This window comes from Phoenix dactylifera, chromosome 8 (assembly GCF_051530095.1).
Source record: "Phoenix dactylifera cultivar Ajwa chromosome 8, Ajwa_hap1_PhDact_Kaust_v1.1, whole genome shotgun sequence".
In the NCBI taxonomy this organism is placed as follows: Eukaryota; Viridiplantae; Streptophyta; class Magnoliopsida; order Arecales; family Arecaceae; genus Phoenix; species Phoenix dactylifera.
The window spans coordinates 6,694,923-6,709,112 of NC_143197.1; the positions used below are offsets into that span (position 1 = coordinate 6,694,923).

Genomic DNA, 14,190 nt, shown 5'->3' on the forward strand with positions numbered 1-14,190 from the left:
GCTTCAAGCTTAATTTGAGCTCGAACATTGTTGGTTATATGCTGAATGATTTAAGGCTCAGTTGTTAAATTAAATCTTACAATATTTAGCAAAATATATTATGCTAAAGTCTTATTGAGTAGAAATGAAGCTTAATGTGAAACTATTTTTAACCCTTATGAATCATGTTCAAGCTTGAATCAGTTAGGCTCAAATGAAGCTGGATTCGATTTTATTTCCATCCGAGCTCGAGGTTACACCGGTTAAGCACAGGATTCGGTCTGGTGTATCGCGAGCGCTGTCTGTTAACACACAGTTTGCCAACTTCTGCTCACCGATGAAAATCGGACGGGCAGGATCAGTCATCCTCGATGCGAACTTCTCCGCCGCGAGACACCACAATGCAGTCTCAACCATATAAATTTCTCTGGCGGGCGGCCTCCCAAAACCCTAGCGCTTCGGAGACCCCACTTTTTCCCAAACCCTAACCCTAGCGGCTGCGGCCCTCCACCACCTGAGAGAGGCCGCGCTCCTCCAGCGCCGGCAAGATGCAGATCTTCGTGAAGACCCTCACGGGCAAGACCATCACCCTCGAGGTCGAGTCCTCGGACACGATCGACAACGTCAAGGCCAAGATCCAGGACAAGGAGGGCATCCCCCCGGACCAGCAGCGCCTCATCTTCGCCGGAAAACAGCTCGAAGACGGCCGCACCCTCGCCGACTACAACATCCAGAAGGAGTCCACCCTTCATCTCGTCCTCCGCCTCCGCGGTGGAGCCAAGAAGAGAAAGAAGAAGACGTACACGAAGCCCAAGAAAATAAAGCACAAGAAGAAGAAGGTCAAGCTTGCCGTGCTGCAATTTTATAAGGTCGACGACTCGGGAAAGGTTACCAGGCTGAGGAAGGAGTGCCCCAACGCCGAGTGTGGCGCCGGGACCTTCATGGCCAACCACTTCGATCGCCACTACTGCGGCAAGTGCGGCCTCACCTACGTCTACCAGAAGGCCGGAGGTGAGTAACGTATCGGAGAGAAAGAGCCGATTGGAGATCGATAGAGAGAGCTTTTGCTTTAGTGGTTGCTTAATGTCAAGTCTTAAGTCTGGAGGACAGAAAATAATATTTGAGTCCTAAATTTTTGGTTATTGTTTATGCGATGGATTAGTTATGGTACATTTGAAATTGGAATTGTGTTATTGCTAGAATTGCTTGTTTGATGGTTAATCGTTGTGGATGATTGTTGTTTGGATTTTTTTTGCTTGTTGATGTTTGTGGTTAGATTCCTTTATTGCGTTTTTTAAATTATTTGAAGTAGAGAATGCTGGATGGTTGTGTTTTGTTTTGTTTTTTTTTTGTTCTGTTAATCTGTTTATATTGTTGGGGGATGTTGACGTAATACTGAAAATGTGATCTCTGTCAGGTTATTATTATACTGTTGTTTACACTGAAGTTGATCGATTTTGATTATTTGGTCTTAAAATATTGTAAATAGGGCAAGACTGATGGATAATTCTTTGCCAATCGTTATTATGTGCTACAAATTGTCCAAGCTTTTTCTCAATATATCCTTTAAATGTAGTCACATATTCCTGTTTCCTGCTTTCTGATTGAGTGTTATGGGTTCAATAATTGAACCTAGTTCAGTCTCATCCTATTTAACACTCTATCAATTATAGACGAACCAGGTGTGCTCCATCTAGTATACTCAGATCAAATTTTATATGCATTCATCTAAATTCTGATTTACCTTAATATTCTCATTCCTTTGATGGTTTATCCTTTGAGCTTAGAAGTCAGACGTTAGACAGCTTCCTGGTTTCAGATAATCTTTTTCTTATTTATCGGAGGCTGATACATTTCAAATTGGATTTTCATGGCTGATGATTCCTTGCTTTAGTTTGATTCTGACATGCTGTTCTTTTTAGATAAAGGATGGCAGTGATACGTTGATCTGGTCACTTTATTACCTTGTTTTATTTACATATTGAGGGGCCATGGATCATGAGCATGCATCCTTGTAGTTGATAGGCTTTCTTCGTGGGCTTTTTTCTGGTGTTAAATTTACTCTGCACCTCGTCTTTCTCCTCCTCCTGTGTGTAGAAGGGCTGAAAACTTATGACTGGGATCAAATGTTGGTGTGTGCAGGTGCGCGTATGCTTGTACACACCAATAATTTATGTCCGCTTCTCTGGGTTTGAGTATTAGTTATATGTTAACAACATAATCGTTTCCAATGTTCATGGAAATCCACTTGTCTTTTTGGCTTTGACATTTGCTATTGCCTTGTAGTTCTTATTTATCTAATCATACTTCGGTGTTATCTTATTTTTTGTTTCATAACTGAGTAATCTGTGGTCATCTTAAAAAACTGGGGGAAATTTGTAAGATTATTTGGCATCAAAGGTTGTTTTCTTCTAATTTTTTTCACTGTACCTGTTAAAAATGAGGTCTGCGACATCTCAAGTGCATTGCATTGGCTATCCGAGCATTAAAAGTTTAAAAGTTTCTCTTAGTCTTTTTGGATAGCATCAACTGAACAATTAATCAGAATTACTTGTATTCCATCTTGCTCTGAGTTGGTTGCTTATGTTTTCATCCATCTCTCTCAATAAGATGAATGTAAAAGACAGCAAACTCCGGTTTTGCTTGGCAATTTTTTTCAGTCGGTTGTAAAATGTTTTTTGTCTTAATTGATTGTTTATGCATTCAAACTTAGAAGCCTCATTTTATAACCTGTTGGTCTTCTATGCAAACACCACTGTTAAACTTTGCAATAAATCATTACTGACATGAGTCAAGAAATGTTCCTTCTTGTTGGTTTCCTATGATTTGAATTGCCAACTCATACATTCCACAAGTTCTTATATTCTAATCTCTTCTATTTACATGCTCAATCAAATTATTATGTTGTTCCATATTCACTGTACCAATTCATCTCACATGTGATTTTACAAGTAATATTACATTTTGTTTTTTTATCTTAATTGCTTGTTTATGCGTTCGAACTTTGAAGCCTTATTTTATAACCTGTCGATGCAAGCACCACTGTTAAACATTGCAATAAATCATTATTCACACGAGTCAAGAAAAATGTTCCTTCTTGTTGGTTTCCTGTCATTTGAATTGCCAGCTCATACATTCCACAAGTTCTTATGTTCTAATCTCTTCTATTTACATGCTCAATCAAATTTTAATGTTCTTCCAAATTCACCTTCTTACCTAGTCATCCCGCATGTGTTTTTACGAGTAATGTAACATTTTGTTGATTTCTTCTATCTAAATCTTTTTGTTGATCATCTACTTGAGCAGATTTTACCCGCCCACCCCCCACAAAATGCACCATTGATCTTGACGTATTTCTTAGCATCTCTCTTTTTCCTTCTGTCAAAAATTGGTTCAGAAACTTTTATGCCCTCTGAAGCGAACGTTCCTAAAAAAATCTTTCCTAATTGAAAGAGCTTTTATAGTTGACTGAATTCCTAGCTGTATAATAGTGTAAATCTTTCCTAGCTGTGTAATAGTCTTGGGGCTCGGTTATGTGGGCTCAGTTTCAGCAGTGGATAGCGTCGCCAAGCAGCAAGCATGCCTGTTTACTTCATGCTACAGGTCAATAGCGATGTTTCCTGATAGGTGTCAAAGTTCCATCGGACTACTTGGCAAGGGATCGGTCCCATTATCTCCACCAGAAAACAGTGGATGTGGGATCAGATCCTTATCCACCTCGTAGTGTTTTATTGAACAGTATTATCAATTACTAGATGTGGGAAGCTTCCCATGGATGTAGGTTATGAATTCCAACAATCTGTATGTATTGGCTTGGATGTCAGGTTGTGCCTTTAACTGATTCCGGTCAAACCCAATTTACCCATGTTGAGAAGGATTTGTTCCATTCAGCCAATACCTCCTGGACCATGGTCTCCATGCTAAGTATTGCAAATGGATTAGGTTTCCCCATATCCAAAAAAAGCATCAATCAAACTATGTGCTTACTCAGATGCAAATGAAATGCCATTGTTGCTCAAGGTTCAAAATTAAAATGATAAAAAAAAATGCGCTATCAATTAGGCATCAACAGAGGTATAAATAAGTTGAGCCGCTTGAGCTGGGATCCGACTTGAATTTTAGCTCGGTTTGACTAGATTATTATTAAGCTTGAATAGCTCAAACATTTTTTAGAGTCTGCATCTGAATAGCAATTATGGTATATATATATTATATTATATATTGACAATATATATTGACAATATTATATTATATATATTGTATATTATTAATTTAATATTTAAAAATATACTATTATGGTATATTTTATTATTATTATTATTTGAATTATGACCTGGGCTCGAATTTGAGCGCAAGTATGGCTTGATTAATATTTGAGCCGGGAAAAATAGATCTCGAGTATTATTCTTTTTATTACCGAGTGGAGCTTCAACTTAACCATTAATGCTTGATCCATCTCAAGTTGAGTGTCAAGCTCAAGTTTTTAAATCGAGTCTAGTTGAAGCCTTTAGCTATTTGACTCAGACTCGGCTTGATTGCACCCCTAGGCATGATGCTGTTTAGCGGCTAACCATCACTGGGTTAGCATCTGTGACCAAATTATTGAATCAGAATGCACAACTGCGGCTGGTTATCCATTAATAGCTTGAAAGTCCAATCTGAAACATTTCCATGGCAATCCCGTCAGTCGGCTTATTTGGTTATCTTTCTATTTAAGCTGACAATCTCATCCTTCACCGATGCTGAAACATGTCTGCCCGCCCCGGAAGTTTCCATCATATCCACATGAATAATTACCCTTTGTTCAATGGATCTGTTGTTGGAAATTGGACCCGGGGGCCGCCGCGAAGCCGGAGAAGGAGGAGCTCCGCTGCTACAGGAGGCGGACGGCGGTGCGCCGGCTTGCTGCGTCCTCCGCCGCGGGGGGTGTGCGAGTCCTAAGGGGAGTGCGTCCAGTCCGGTCCTGTCCTGCAAAAAAGCCGGTGGCCGGGCTCCCCGGCGCCGGCCCTCCGATGCCTAAGTCAGAGGGGGCAAGTATGTGGAGAGAGCAGGGAGGAGAGTATGTGGAGAAGACAGAGAGAGCTTCGGGTTTTTCCTCCCGTTTTGGTCCCTTCCTCTAGCGCCAACTGTTGCTGGAAATTGGACGCGGGGGCCGCCGCGAAGCCGGGGAAGGAGGAGCTCCGCTGCTACAGGAGGCGGACGGCGGTGCGCCGGCTTGCTGCGTCCTCCGCCGCGGGGGGTGTGCGAGTCCTAAGGGGAGTGCGTCCAGTCCGGTCCTGTCCTGCAAAAAAGCCGGTGGCCGGGCTCCCCGGCGCCGGCCCTCCGATGCCTAAGTCAGAGGGGGCAAGTATGTGGAGAGAGCAGGGAGGAGAGTATGTGGAGAAGACAGAGAGAGCTTCGGGTTTTTTCTCCCGTTTTGGTCCCCCCTCCCTTTTCCCTCCAGGTTTCCTTTTATAGGAGGATTTTTGTTACCTGGGAGGTGACAGGAGGTTTGTCCTGTTTTATAATAATTGGGCACCATGTGGCCCATTAATGGCGTAGTGGAGAACGGGACCGGATCAGACCGGAATCAGGGAGTTGTCACGGTCGATCGGACCTGTTGGAGTGGTTGAACCGCCGGCTGCGGTGGGCCTGGGGTCCGTAGATGGTAAGTGCATTTATTACCGAATGAACCGGCGGTCAGGGAGAGCCATACGTTCTGATGGTTCAGTGATCCGGAGATCGTCTTGGGCCGTGTTCATTAAATGCCTGAGTGCATCGGAGACTTGAGGGAGTCTCATGCATTAATGGCAGGTCGTGCCGAACGCCTGAGGAGATCTTATGCCTTGATGGCTTGGAGATAGTGACAGGTCGCAAGCCGTAGGAGTTGTCAAGTCCCTTGGACTTTAGGCGGAGGTTGAACATTTGGTTAAGGCATCGGCTCGGCGAGGGTGCCGAGCCGAGCTGATCGCCCAATGGGGCGCCCTGTGGCGGGGCTGCTTTGAGTACTCCTGGTCGGCGCCCTTTAGGCGAGCACCTTCTAGCAGAGCGCCTCGGCGCTGTCTTTGGTCGGCACTTTCTAACCGAGCAGCTTATTTTGGTTGGGCACCTCTTGGCGCGCACTCTGGTCGGCGCCTTCTAGTCGAGCGCCTTCCTGGTCGGCATCCTTTGGCCGAGCAGCTTTCTGGTCGGCGCTCTTTGGCCGAGCGCCTTTCCGGTCGATGTTCTCTAGCCGAGCGCCTCCGTGGCGGTATGACTTGGGGTTTTTCCCCCAACAGGATCCACTCCATCTATTGGCATCTTAACTTATTCCAACTCAATGGCTATAGCTTTGCTACTTTATGATATCAAAACATAAAGAGGAACATGATAAACACCTTACTGTTTTGGATCTTACAGTACACTGCTTATTGCTATAAGTTTCATCGTATGTACCCAAGTTTACCAAGGATATAGAAACAAGAAGCAGTACAAGAATCGCTTCGATGTCTGGGCGAAAAATCTGTATACTGCAATACTATGAACCAGTCCTCTGATATGATGCAATCTTCTGACATAATATATACTGTTTTGATACTAGGATGACGTTACAAACGCATCAGGAAAAACCTTTGGCAAGAATGTGTCTTTTGCTTTTACAATCAACCAATAGAAGGCATAACATGGAATATGAATCAATGCCATACAGAAATACCTGCGAATTGAATGCCCGTCCATCAGTATCAAAAATCAAATGAATGGCAGATAATGGATCAGAAAACTGATAATTACCACAGAGGAGCCCAAGGAGTTCCTAGCTCAAGAAAAGGGTAAGGCCACCTGGAGAAACATAACTCTAAATTATGTTCAACATCATGAGATAGTGGATCTTGTGCAAGAGTTAGGAAACATCTAAGATGTGTGGAAAAAATATGATGCAAGCTGCTGCCACCTCCATCCTCTCTCTCTCTCTCTCTCACACACACACACACACACACACACACACAAAATTTGGTCCGAGTTTTGTTTTACCCTGTCGCTATGTGATGCATCTTTTAATGTAATGAGCTGAACTGAAAGATTATTACTCACCAAGAAAAACCACAAGCATGCAGGACCCACTGAAAAGTTACATAGATACAGCTCCACAGAACAAAATATGCCATTCGGAATGCAGGAAAAGGCTGAAACAATAACAAGGTTTAGATCAGTTTCTTGTTTTTTTGGTACATGGATGAGTTTCTTTTTAAAATTATAGAAAAGTAACTATATTGTATGCATTATATTGCTCTAGTATATACCAGATTGTTGAGGGCAGTATCAAGGAGAAGAAAGATGGCGTTAAGAGAATGCATGCAACCCATTAGCTGCAATACAATGGTCAGCATCATACAGAAAAACACAGTAAGTATAAATCATGCAAAGATGATATTTTGGACGAATTAACATAAATAATGTAAAAACTACAGAAAAACTTACCACTTATCAAGTTTCTGACATCATGAATGTCTACCAACCATAAATAAAGGTGATTTCTTTAATTATAATTTCACCAAACAATAACCTTCTTTATAAATTTGACAAGAAAAGCCATTGAGTTTTACCAAAACAACAAAGCCATGTGGACACAACAAAAAAGTTATGGTGTGTTTAATACTTGTGGTGCTCTAAAAAAAGGAGGGTCTTTTCCTTCAACGGTATGGGAGAAATGGGTAAATGCATCAGACAGGCGCTGGAATTTCAGAGACCAAATGTTTCTAGTATGTTTCTTTTTTCTTTTTCGGGCATTGATAAAGGATGGAATTTCAGCCTATATCCCCGAGAAAATTGCCATCAAAGGAAGATTTCCTTTTTTTCCCCTAGAGCTAATGTAAGTATATATTATTTCTTTGAGTTTACAGTGACAGAGAGCTGCGAAGGTAAAAGGTATGCTTTCAACCAATTTCATAATGCATAATGAAATGATTATAGCACATTTTAAATGACAATCCATGGTCTAAATATCGCTGCAGATTTTCATGTTCAGTGTTCTAAATAATTGATGAGCTTGAACTGTAGTAGCTTGTTAACTGGCAAGTGTCTTCCATGGGACAGTACGAGCAAGTGACACATCTTTAACATCATATAGGATGCACAGCCTTTTTGTGATCTAGCATCTGAAAGAAACTGGTCACTAATTTCCACAAGATATTATTGAAGATATCGAAGAGAAATGACCAATAAACAGACAACAAGCTGTATGGAAATAAATAAAGGTTGTTTAATCCACAGAATGGGGCCACCTGAAATGCTTACAGGAACAGCACTGACTGTTGGTTCTAATCTTCTTGTTTTGGTCTAGACAGGGTATTTGTTTTTTACTATATAGGGTTCATGTTTAAGGCTTTCGCCTTTGGTTATGACTATATTTCCTGAAGTCCCCTATAAAATTGCGTAAAGGCTCTGACTTTGGCTATTACTAGACTCGCTGAAGTCCACCATAAATTTGTGCAATTCCAATCCACATATTTAAAGTACTGCTTAAAAATCAGTCTAGGCATTCCCAAATAAATTTAGAAACTGTCTATGATCTATATTTTTTTTTCTTTTCTTTCAGCAAAATATCCACAAGACTACAGGAATTATATAATGGCTCCCACATTCAGAGTTGGTAAGTTTATAAAAAGAAAAAGAAGAAATCATCTTAATAGTTTTTGTTTAGACATTACCCACCAGATTCAGGCTGAAATGTTCTGAAGATAGAAATGGTACTAGAAGACCCCAAAACACAACATCTGTCAGCAATGCGGCACCTGCGCTAGTCTGTCAAATGAATGAGTTGGTTTCAGTTGTATAGTAAGAAAAATGACCCAAAAAAAGGAATAACAGCTGCAGAATTGAAAAGCTACTAAATTTATGACTGGATTAAGCTTAGTGGATAGAGACAAATTCTGGACTCATAGGACTGTTTAGACCAACAACAAAAAAAAAATCAAAATAGATAAATGCATGTGAATGCAATTAAACAATATATTATTTATATTAGACAAATCTTGGAAACTTCATATAAAAATTAAAATAACTAATGACATTTTAAATTGCACCTACAATGACAATGCCAGAAATGCCAGAAAAGAGAGATGTAATGCTAACCTGATAGACAATTTGCATCATGTATCCCCAGAATCCAGCTCTTTTCTCAGTCACTTCTTGATCATGATGGCTTTGCAATCTTACTGCATCCATGTTTCTGTTCTTTCTGAATGTTAGGGTTGCATGTCTATTCTGTTCAAAATCTCTTTTAAGGAATCCATTGGCCTCCTCACTTTCACTGATTTGTTGTTTTGAATAAATCCAACACCCATGAGCAGAAATCAAGGTGGCAATCTATAAGCAGATATATTAAAAAAAATCAATATGGATGCAACTTCCTTTTTTTGAGGGGACAAAACTGGATGCAACTTCATAGATAACATTAAGGTGTATATACTTATGTTTGTGCTGTTCATGGGGGGTGGAGAGAGGAGAAAGAAGCGGATACGATCTTGGAGTGCATTATAATTATGTTCTCCTTGTAGGAGCATGGAAATTTTCTTTTAAATAATATCATGAAACTATAACAATAAAAAAAGGTATCATGAAAATGTTAGAAAACCTATTGCATGAAGTCTTGATATAAAATAACAAAAGGTACCATTGTAGGGACTTACTGCAAAATAGACGATGACCAATGTAAACGTCCACCTGCAGATCATTTACATGAGAAAAATCAAATGATAAAAAAATCCTCTATAACAAAGGTGCAGCATCTCATCTAGTTACATTTTACATAAACATCACACCAGATATCAAAGGAACAATTTAACCTTTAATAACAAGTTGACTAATGAAGATACAGCTCCTGCCATCATATTTTCATTGAATTTTATAGAAAGTGGTAATTCTTTATAAAATAAAACCGATGATACAGAATTTACAGGGAAAAAAGGAAATACAGCTATTATAACATGAGACCAACTCTAGGCACGAAAAAGTGGAGAAAATAATACAAAGAAATTTTATATTACTAGAAAAACCATGACTTCATAACACAAGGAGCATCCCAAAGCACAACCAACTAAGAAACTGTAAAAACAAATGAAGCTGAAGATAACACTAGTGGATTCGAGAACCTTGTTTCCAGAACTTATGATTAGCATAATTTAGTCCATCATTTACACATAAAACTTCTCTAAATTCCTGAATTAGCATTCTGAGGAAAAGAAAAAACAACTCAACTCTTCCTAGTCTGACAATTATTCATGCATCTAAAATTAGGTTTCTTTCGTCCACCTCATCCTTTATTCAAGTCCAAGATCGAACTTTTCCCCTGAGATAGCAACAACTTCCCACTCAACAAACAAGTTTGAGATAAGAGTTTCCCACTCCAATCTTTTCCACCACTTTTAAAGCCCATAATCACCTTTTCCCGCACACTTGTCTCCTTACTCTCCAACCATCTAGTTCCACTTCCCTTGAAGTGCCAAGCACTCAACTAAAGCCACCTGTTAATGGTTTCAAAGTTCTACAAAATTAGGAGTGCAAACCAGAGGAAATTAAAAGACAACCTCTACGTTCTCTTTCACTTCCCTCCTTCTACATTGTATGGCTGAAAGACTCGCTCAGTCAAACAGCTCGCACAAACCAATTTGCGAAAGTCTTCAACTTTCTAATTACTGCGATTCAAAACTTCCAGCATCTAGAAATTTCTCACACAGAACAAGACAATTCGATTCTTGTAATCGAGAAAGAAAAAAGTCGGTTTAATTTTTCTTTTTTCTAAAGAGAATGATTATTTATAAAATTATAGAATTATTGATCAATTCACAATGATCCAAAATTTCCAGAAAAAATCGATAAAATCCTCGAAAGGGCATACCGGCTCCGCTGCACCGAATGAGGTGCTAATAAAGCGGACACATAAGTGTGAAATTATCAAAAAGAATCAAGACGGAAGAGAGGTCTCACTGAGTATAGAAGTAGAAAACGGAGATGCCACGCCCGTAAAGAACAATCATACGGTAGAGCAACCAGGACATGGTCAAGAACACGAGTCCCCGGTACCCCAGAAGCCAGAGAGGGTGCACCTTTCTCCAGCACGGGACCCAAAGATTCACGGCTCTCAGGGGCTCCCCCCTTGATCTCACGACCACGGCCACCGCCGCGGCCGCCGGCGCCACGATGATCAAAGCGCAGGGGAGCACCTGCCACCGCATCCAGTAGTCCAGCCCCTCCCCTCCTGACGCTATCTCCGCCACGAACAGCGGTAAACCTAGGGTTCCGGCCATCAGTATGGCCATCCGGAGAGAGGGGTGGTGTGGGGGGTTGAAGAATTAATGGAGCGAGGGAAATCTTCTGGAGGCGGAGGCCTGCTTTAAAGTATTTCTTTTTTTTTTTTTTGATCAAAAAGTCTTTCTTTTTTTCGGGTGGGGGCTGCTTAAAAGTGAAAAGTCTTTGTAAGACGCCTGCTGCTGAGCCACCAGTATCGCGTGACATCATGTTTACGCGTGTCGTAATATCTAAGGAGAATACCGTCTGCAGGAAAATCCATGCAAGATTTTTTATAATCATTAACTTTTTTTTTATTTTTTTCTTTTAAGTACAAAGGAGGAGCGGGGATAACAATTTTAGCACATCCATCAAGCATCCAACTGTAATAATATATTTTGCTCCCAATCAAATCTAACATAATATATATATATATATATATATATATATATATATATATATATTTGATTCACTTAATAGATGGTAGCTGTAGCAGCACCTTCCTTCCCTCATTTATTTAGAAATTTACTATTTTAATATATATATTATAAAAATCACACCAATTAATTATTTTTATCTATTTTGTTTTGAAGCTCCCAATTAATTTGACTTATATAAAAGCAGTTTTTTATTAAAATATTGTAGTTTTGTTATACACTAAATTTCTTTTTATCTAATCAAAAAGTGAATCTAAACTATATATTTCTTCTATTTATATAGAAGTTATTATCTCATTAATTATAGCTATAGGGTATATTGTTATAATTATCCGAATCCAACTCGACCAGATTCATTACAATATGCTTCATCCATCTCACCTGACCTAAGACAAGTACAAGGCCGATATGAGTACAGAGTTTTTAATTACAGGATGGGCATGGATATTAGCCTATCCAATCCTTTGCCATCTCTAACAAAGAACGGATGTAATCCTCCCAAACAAACAAAATTTTATACATTTTATTTTTAAAAATCTCATACATACGCTTTTTATGTCCTGAAAAGATGGTAGATACTGTTTCAACTTTGCTGGTGACTTTCTCCCATAGAAAAAAAATAAAAAAGAATGATCATCTATTTGTTGACGGGTGAAGTAGCTGGAGATCCTTAGCATGGATGCTTGTTGACCCAGACGGCAAAGAAGATTTATTATTATTAATCAAATGAGCAGTTCTTTTCTTACATTTGGCTTGAACTGGAGTCTAAAATAATCATTAGCTAGTCTAATAAGAATCACCCATCAAATATTTTTTTTAATTATTATCTCTATGTTGTTATTTGCATTGCATGTGTGAAGTTCCAATTGTTGTAGTGCAAGGAAGAGGTTTGGATACATTCTCAGTGACAGTATCAAATAGCTATTCTTATGTATTGCATTGGTTTCGAATGGGAGACTTCTGATAGAGGACACTTGTCTATAAATTTAAGCTACTAACTATTAATATTTTTAGTTTCAAGCGATACTAATGAGAGTCAACAACAACATACCTACTTAGCAACAAGTATTACTTTTGATAATTTGGTCTTACACAAAAATTAATTTTGACAGTGTCTAACAAGTGAGAACAATCAAACCAAAGTATTGATATAGGGTTCTTATGCGTGTCAGAGAATTTGTAAAAAAAGAGGAAAAATGATATGAGACGCACATAAAAAGAAGATTATGTCCCAAATTAAATTACTATACAGGTTTTGTCAAACTATCACTAAAAGGAACAGTCTCTAGTTTCGTATTTTTCTGTTTTCAAACGTCGCAGTAGATGGCATAATCTAATGTCCCAAATTATCTGTTCACAGTTAAATTCAATTTAACAGAGATGAACTACAAATATCACATGTTGTTGCATTATATGAATTGGTTGCTAATTGGAGATGGGAATGATTAAGAGTGATTAAAGTAGCAATATCATGATGCTAACTCATGACAATTGCCGCTATGTTTCCTCCAATTATCAGCAGATATACTGCTATGAAATTCCAGTAGCCAACTACATTGTTTTTTTTTCAAAAAATAATCTAATAATTATACCTTCCAGTAATTGAGTTCCAAATTGCACCTACATCTTATATAGGTATGGTACTATAACGTTTGCATATCTTGATGCTACCCCAGACAACTACTATATGACAACTACTATATGATCACCTACGTCATCTTTAGTGTACATAATCGTTAACTGGTAAATGAAACCATTGCAGTATAAATGATGATTTCTACCAGCACTACATATAGAATGGTTTAAGAATACCATACTCGGTGTAGTACAACAGGATGCTTGGATCGTAGGTCAAGATGTCCCAGGATAAGACCCCAATCATGGTGACCATGGCCGCAAGCCTGAGACCAAGCAGCCATGCCGGATGAAGCCCACGCCAGCAGCTCGTCCACAGCCGGGCGCTGCCCACATGCCCAGTCCCCGGCGCAGTTCCCCCGCCACCCTCGCCGTCTGGTGCAGCGACCATCAACAAGCTCTCGTACTCGGTCCGGTCATCCCGGTGCTCGCCGCCCTCTCTGCTGGCGAGCACCCATAAGGAGCCGACGACGGCACCGGCGACAATGGCGAAGCAAGGGAAATCATACCACCGGACCTCGAGGGCCATTGCACTGTTAGGTGCCAGTGGAGAACTTTGAAGACTTGCCCTCTTAGCAGAGGGCAGTAGATGTCTCTGAAATGAGATTGTTGGAACTGATGGTCTAATGGGAGGCTGGTAGTTTTGACCGTGAGGTGGTGTGCATCATGGTCATCACTGTAGTACAAACCTCACAACATTTGATATATGGTGTGGCGTAGGTGCTATACACGCATAAACAAATGTTTGCTTGGACTTATTGGCTTCGGGAAGCTGCTGTCTCCGAAGGAAAAATTAAATGCGCCTGCTGGCGCCCGCTGCCGATTTTTCCTTCTTCTTTTTTTTTTTTTCGTTTGAATTTCAGGAAATGTGTTTATAAAATTACCGCGGTCGCAT

At 39.9% G+C, this 14,190-nt stretch overlaps 2 protein-coding genes across 4 annotated transcripts; one reads left to right on the forward strand and one right to left on the reverse strand.

Annotated features, from left to right (window-relative positions):
* Positions 1-415: 415 nt before the first annotated feature.
* Positions 416-1,181, forward strand: LOC103701036 (ubiquitin-ribosomal protein eS31 fusion protein). The gene has a single exon (XM_008782972.6). It carries the CDS (start codon positions 528-530, stop codon positions 996-998), a length of 471 nt encoding a protein of 156 aa, XP_008781194.1. The 5' UTR covers positions 416-527; the 3' UTR covers positions 999-1,181.
* A 5,132-nt stretch (positions 1,182-6,313) lies between these two features.
* LOC103701037 (protein rolling protein) lies at positions 6,314-13,906 on the reverse strand. Of its 3 annotated transcripts, none has more exons than XM_039124406.3 (8): positions 13,478-13,906; positions 9,627-9,660; positions 9,070-9,303; positions 8,650-8,739; positions 7,239-7,304; positions 7,030-7,121; positions 6,730-6,777; positions 6,314-6,652 (listed from the first exon to the last, which is right to left on the reverse strand). In XM_039124406.3, the coding sequence occupies exons 1-8, from the start codon at positions 13,822-13,824 to the stop codon at positions 6,535-6,537; spliced, it is 1,029 nt and encodes a 342-aa protein (XP_038980334.2). In that variant the 5' UTR covers positions 13,825-13,906; the 3' UTR covers positions 6,314-6,534. The 3 variants fall into 3 exon arrangements, with proteins under 3 accessions (XP_038980334.2, XP_038980335.2, XP_088558724.1); XM_039124407.3 differs by lacking the exon at positions 13,478-13,906 and adding an exon at positions 10,924-11,490; XM_088702598.2 differs by lacking the exon at positions 7,239-7,304.
* Between the last annotated feature and the right edge of the window lie 284 nt (positions 13,907-14,190).

Excerpts from the sequence above, each read along its gene's own strand:
- LOC103701036 (XM_008782972.6), top strand. The coding sequence starts at position 528 with ATGCAGATCTTCGTGAAGACCCTCACGGGCAAGACCATCACCCTCGAG.
- LOC103701037 (XM_039124406.3), bottom strand. The coding sequence starts at position 13,824 with ATGGCCCTCGAGGTCCGGTGGTATGATTTCCCTTGCTTCGCCATTGTC. Across the intron at positions 9,304-9,626 it reads TGGTCATCGTCTATTTTGCA|ATTGCCACCTTGATTTCTGC; the intron begins GTAAGTCCCTAC and ends ATCTGCTTATAG. Across the intron at positions 6,778-7,029 it reads CATGCTTGTGGTTTTTCTTG|GTGGCCTTACCCTTTTCTTG; the intron begins GTGAGTAATAAT and ends ATGTTTCTCCAG.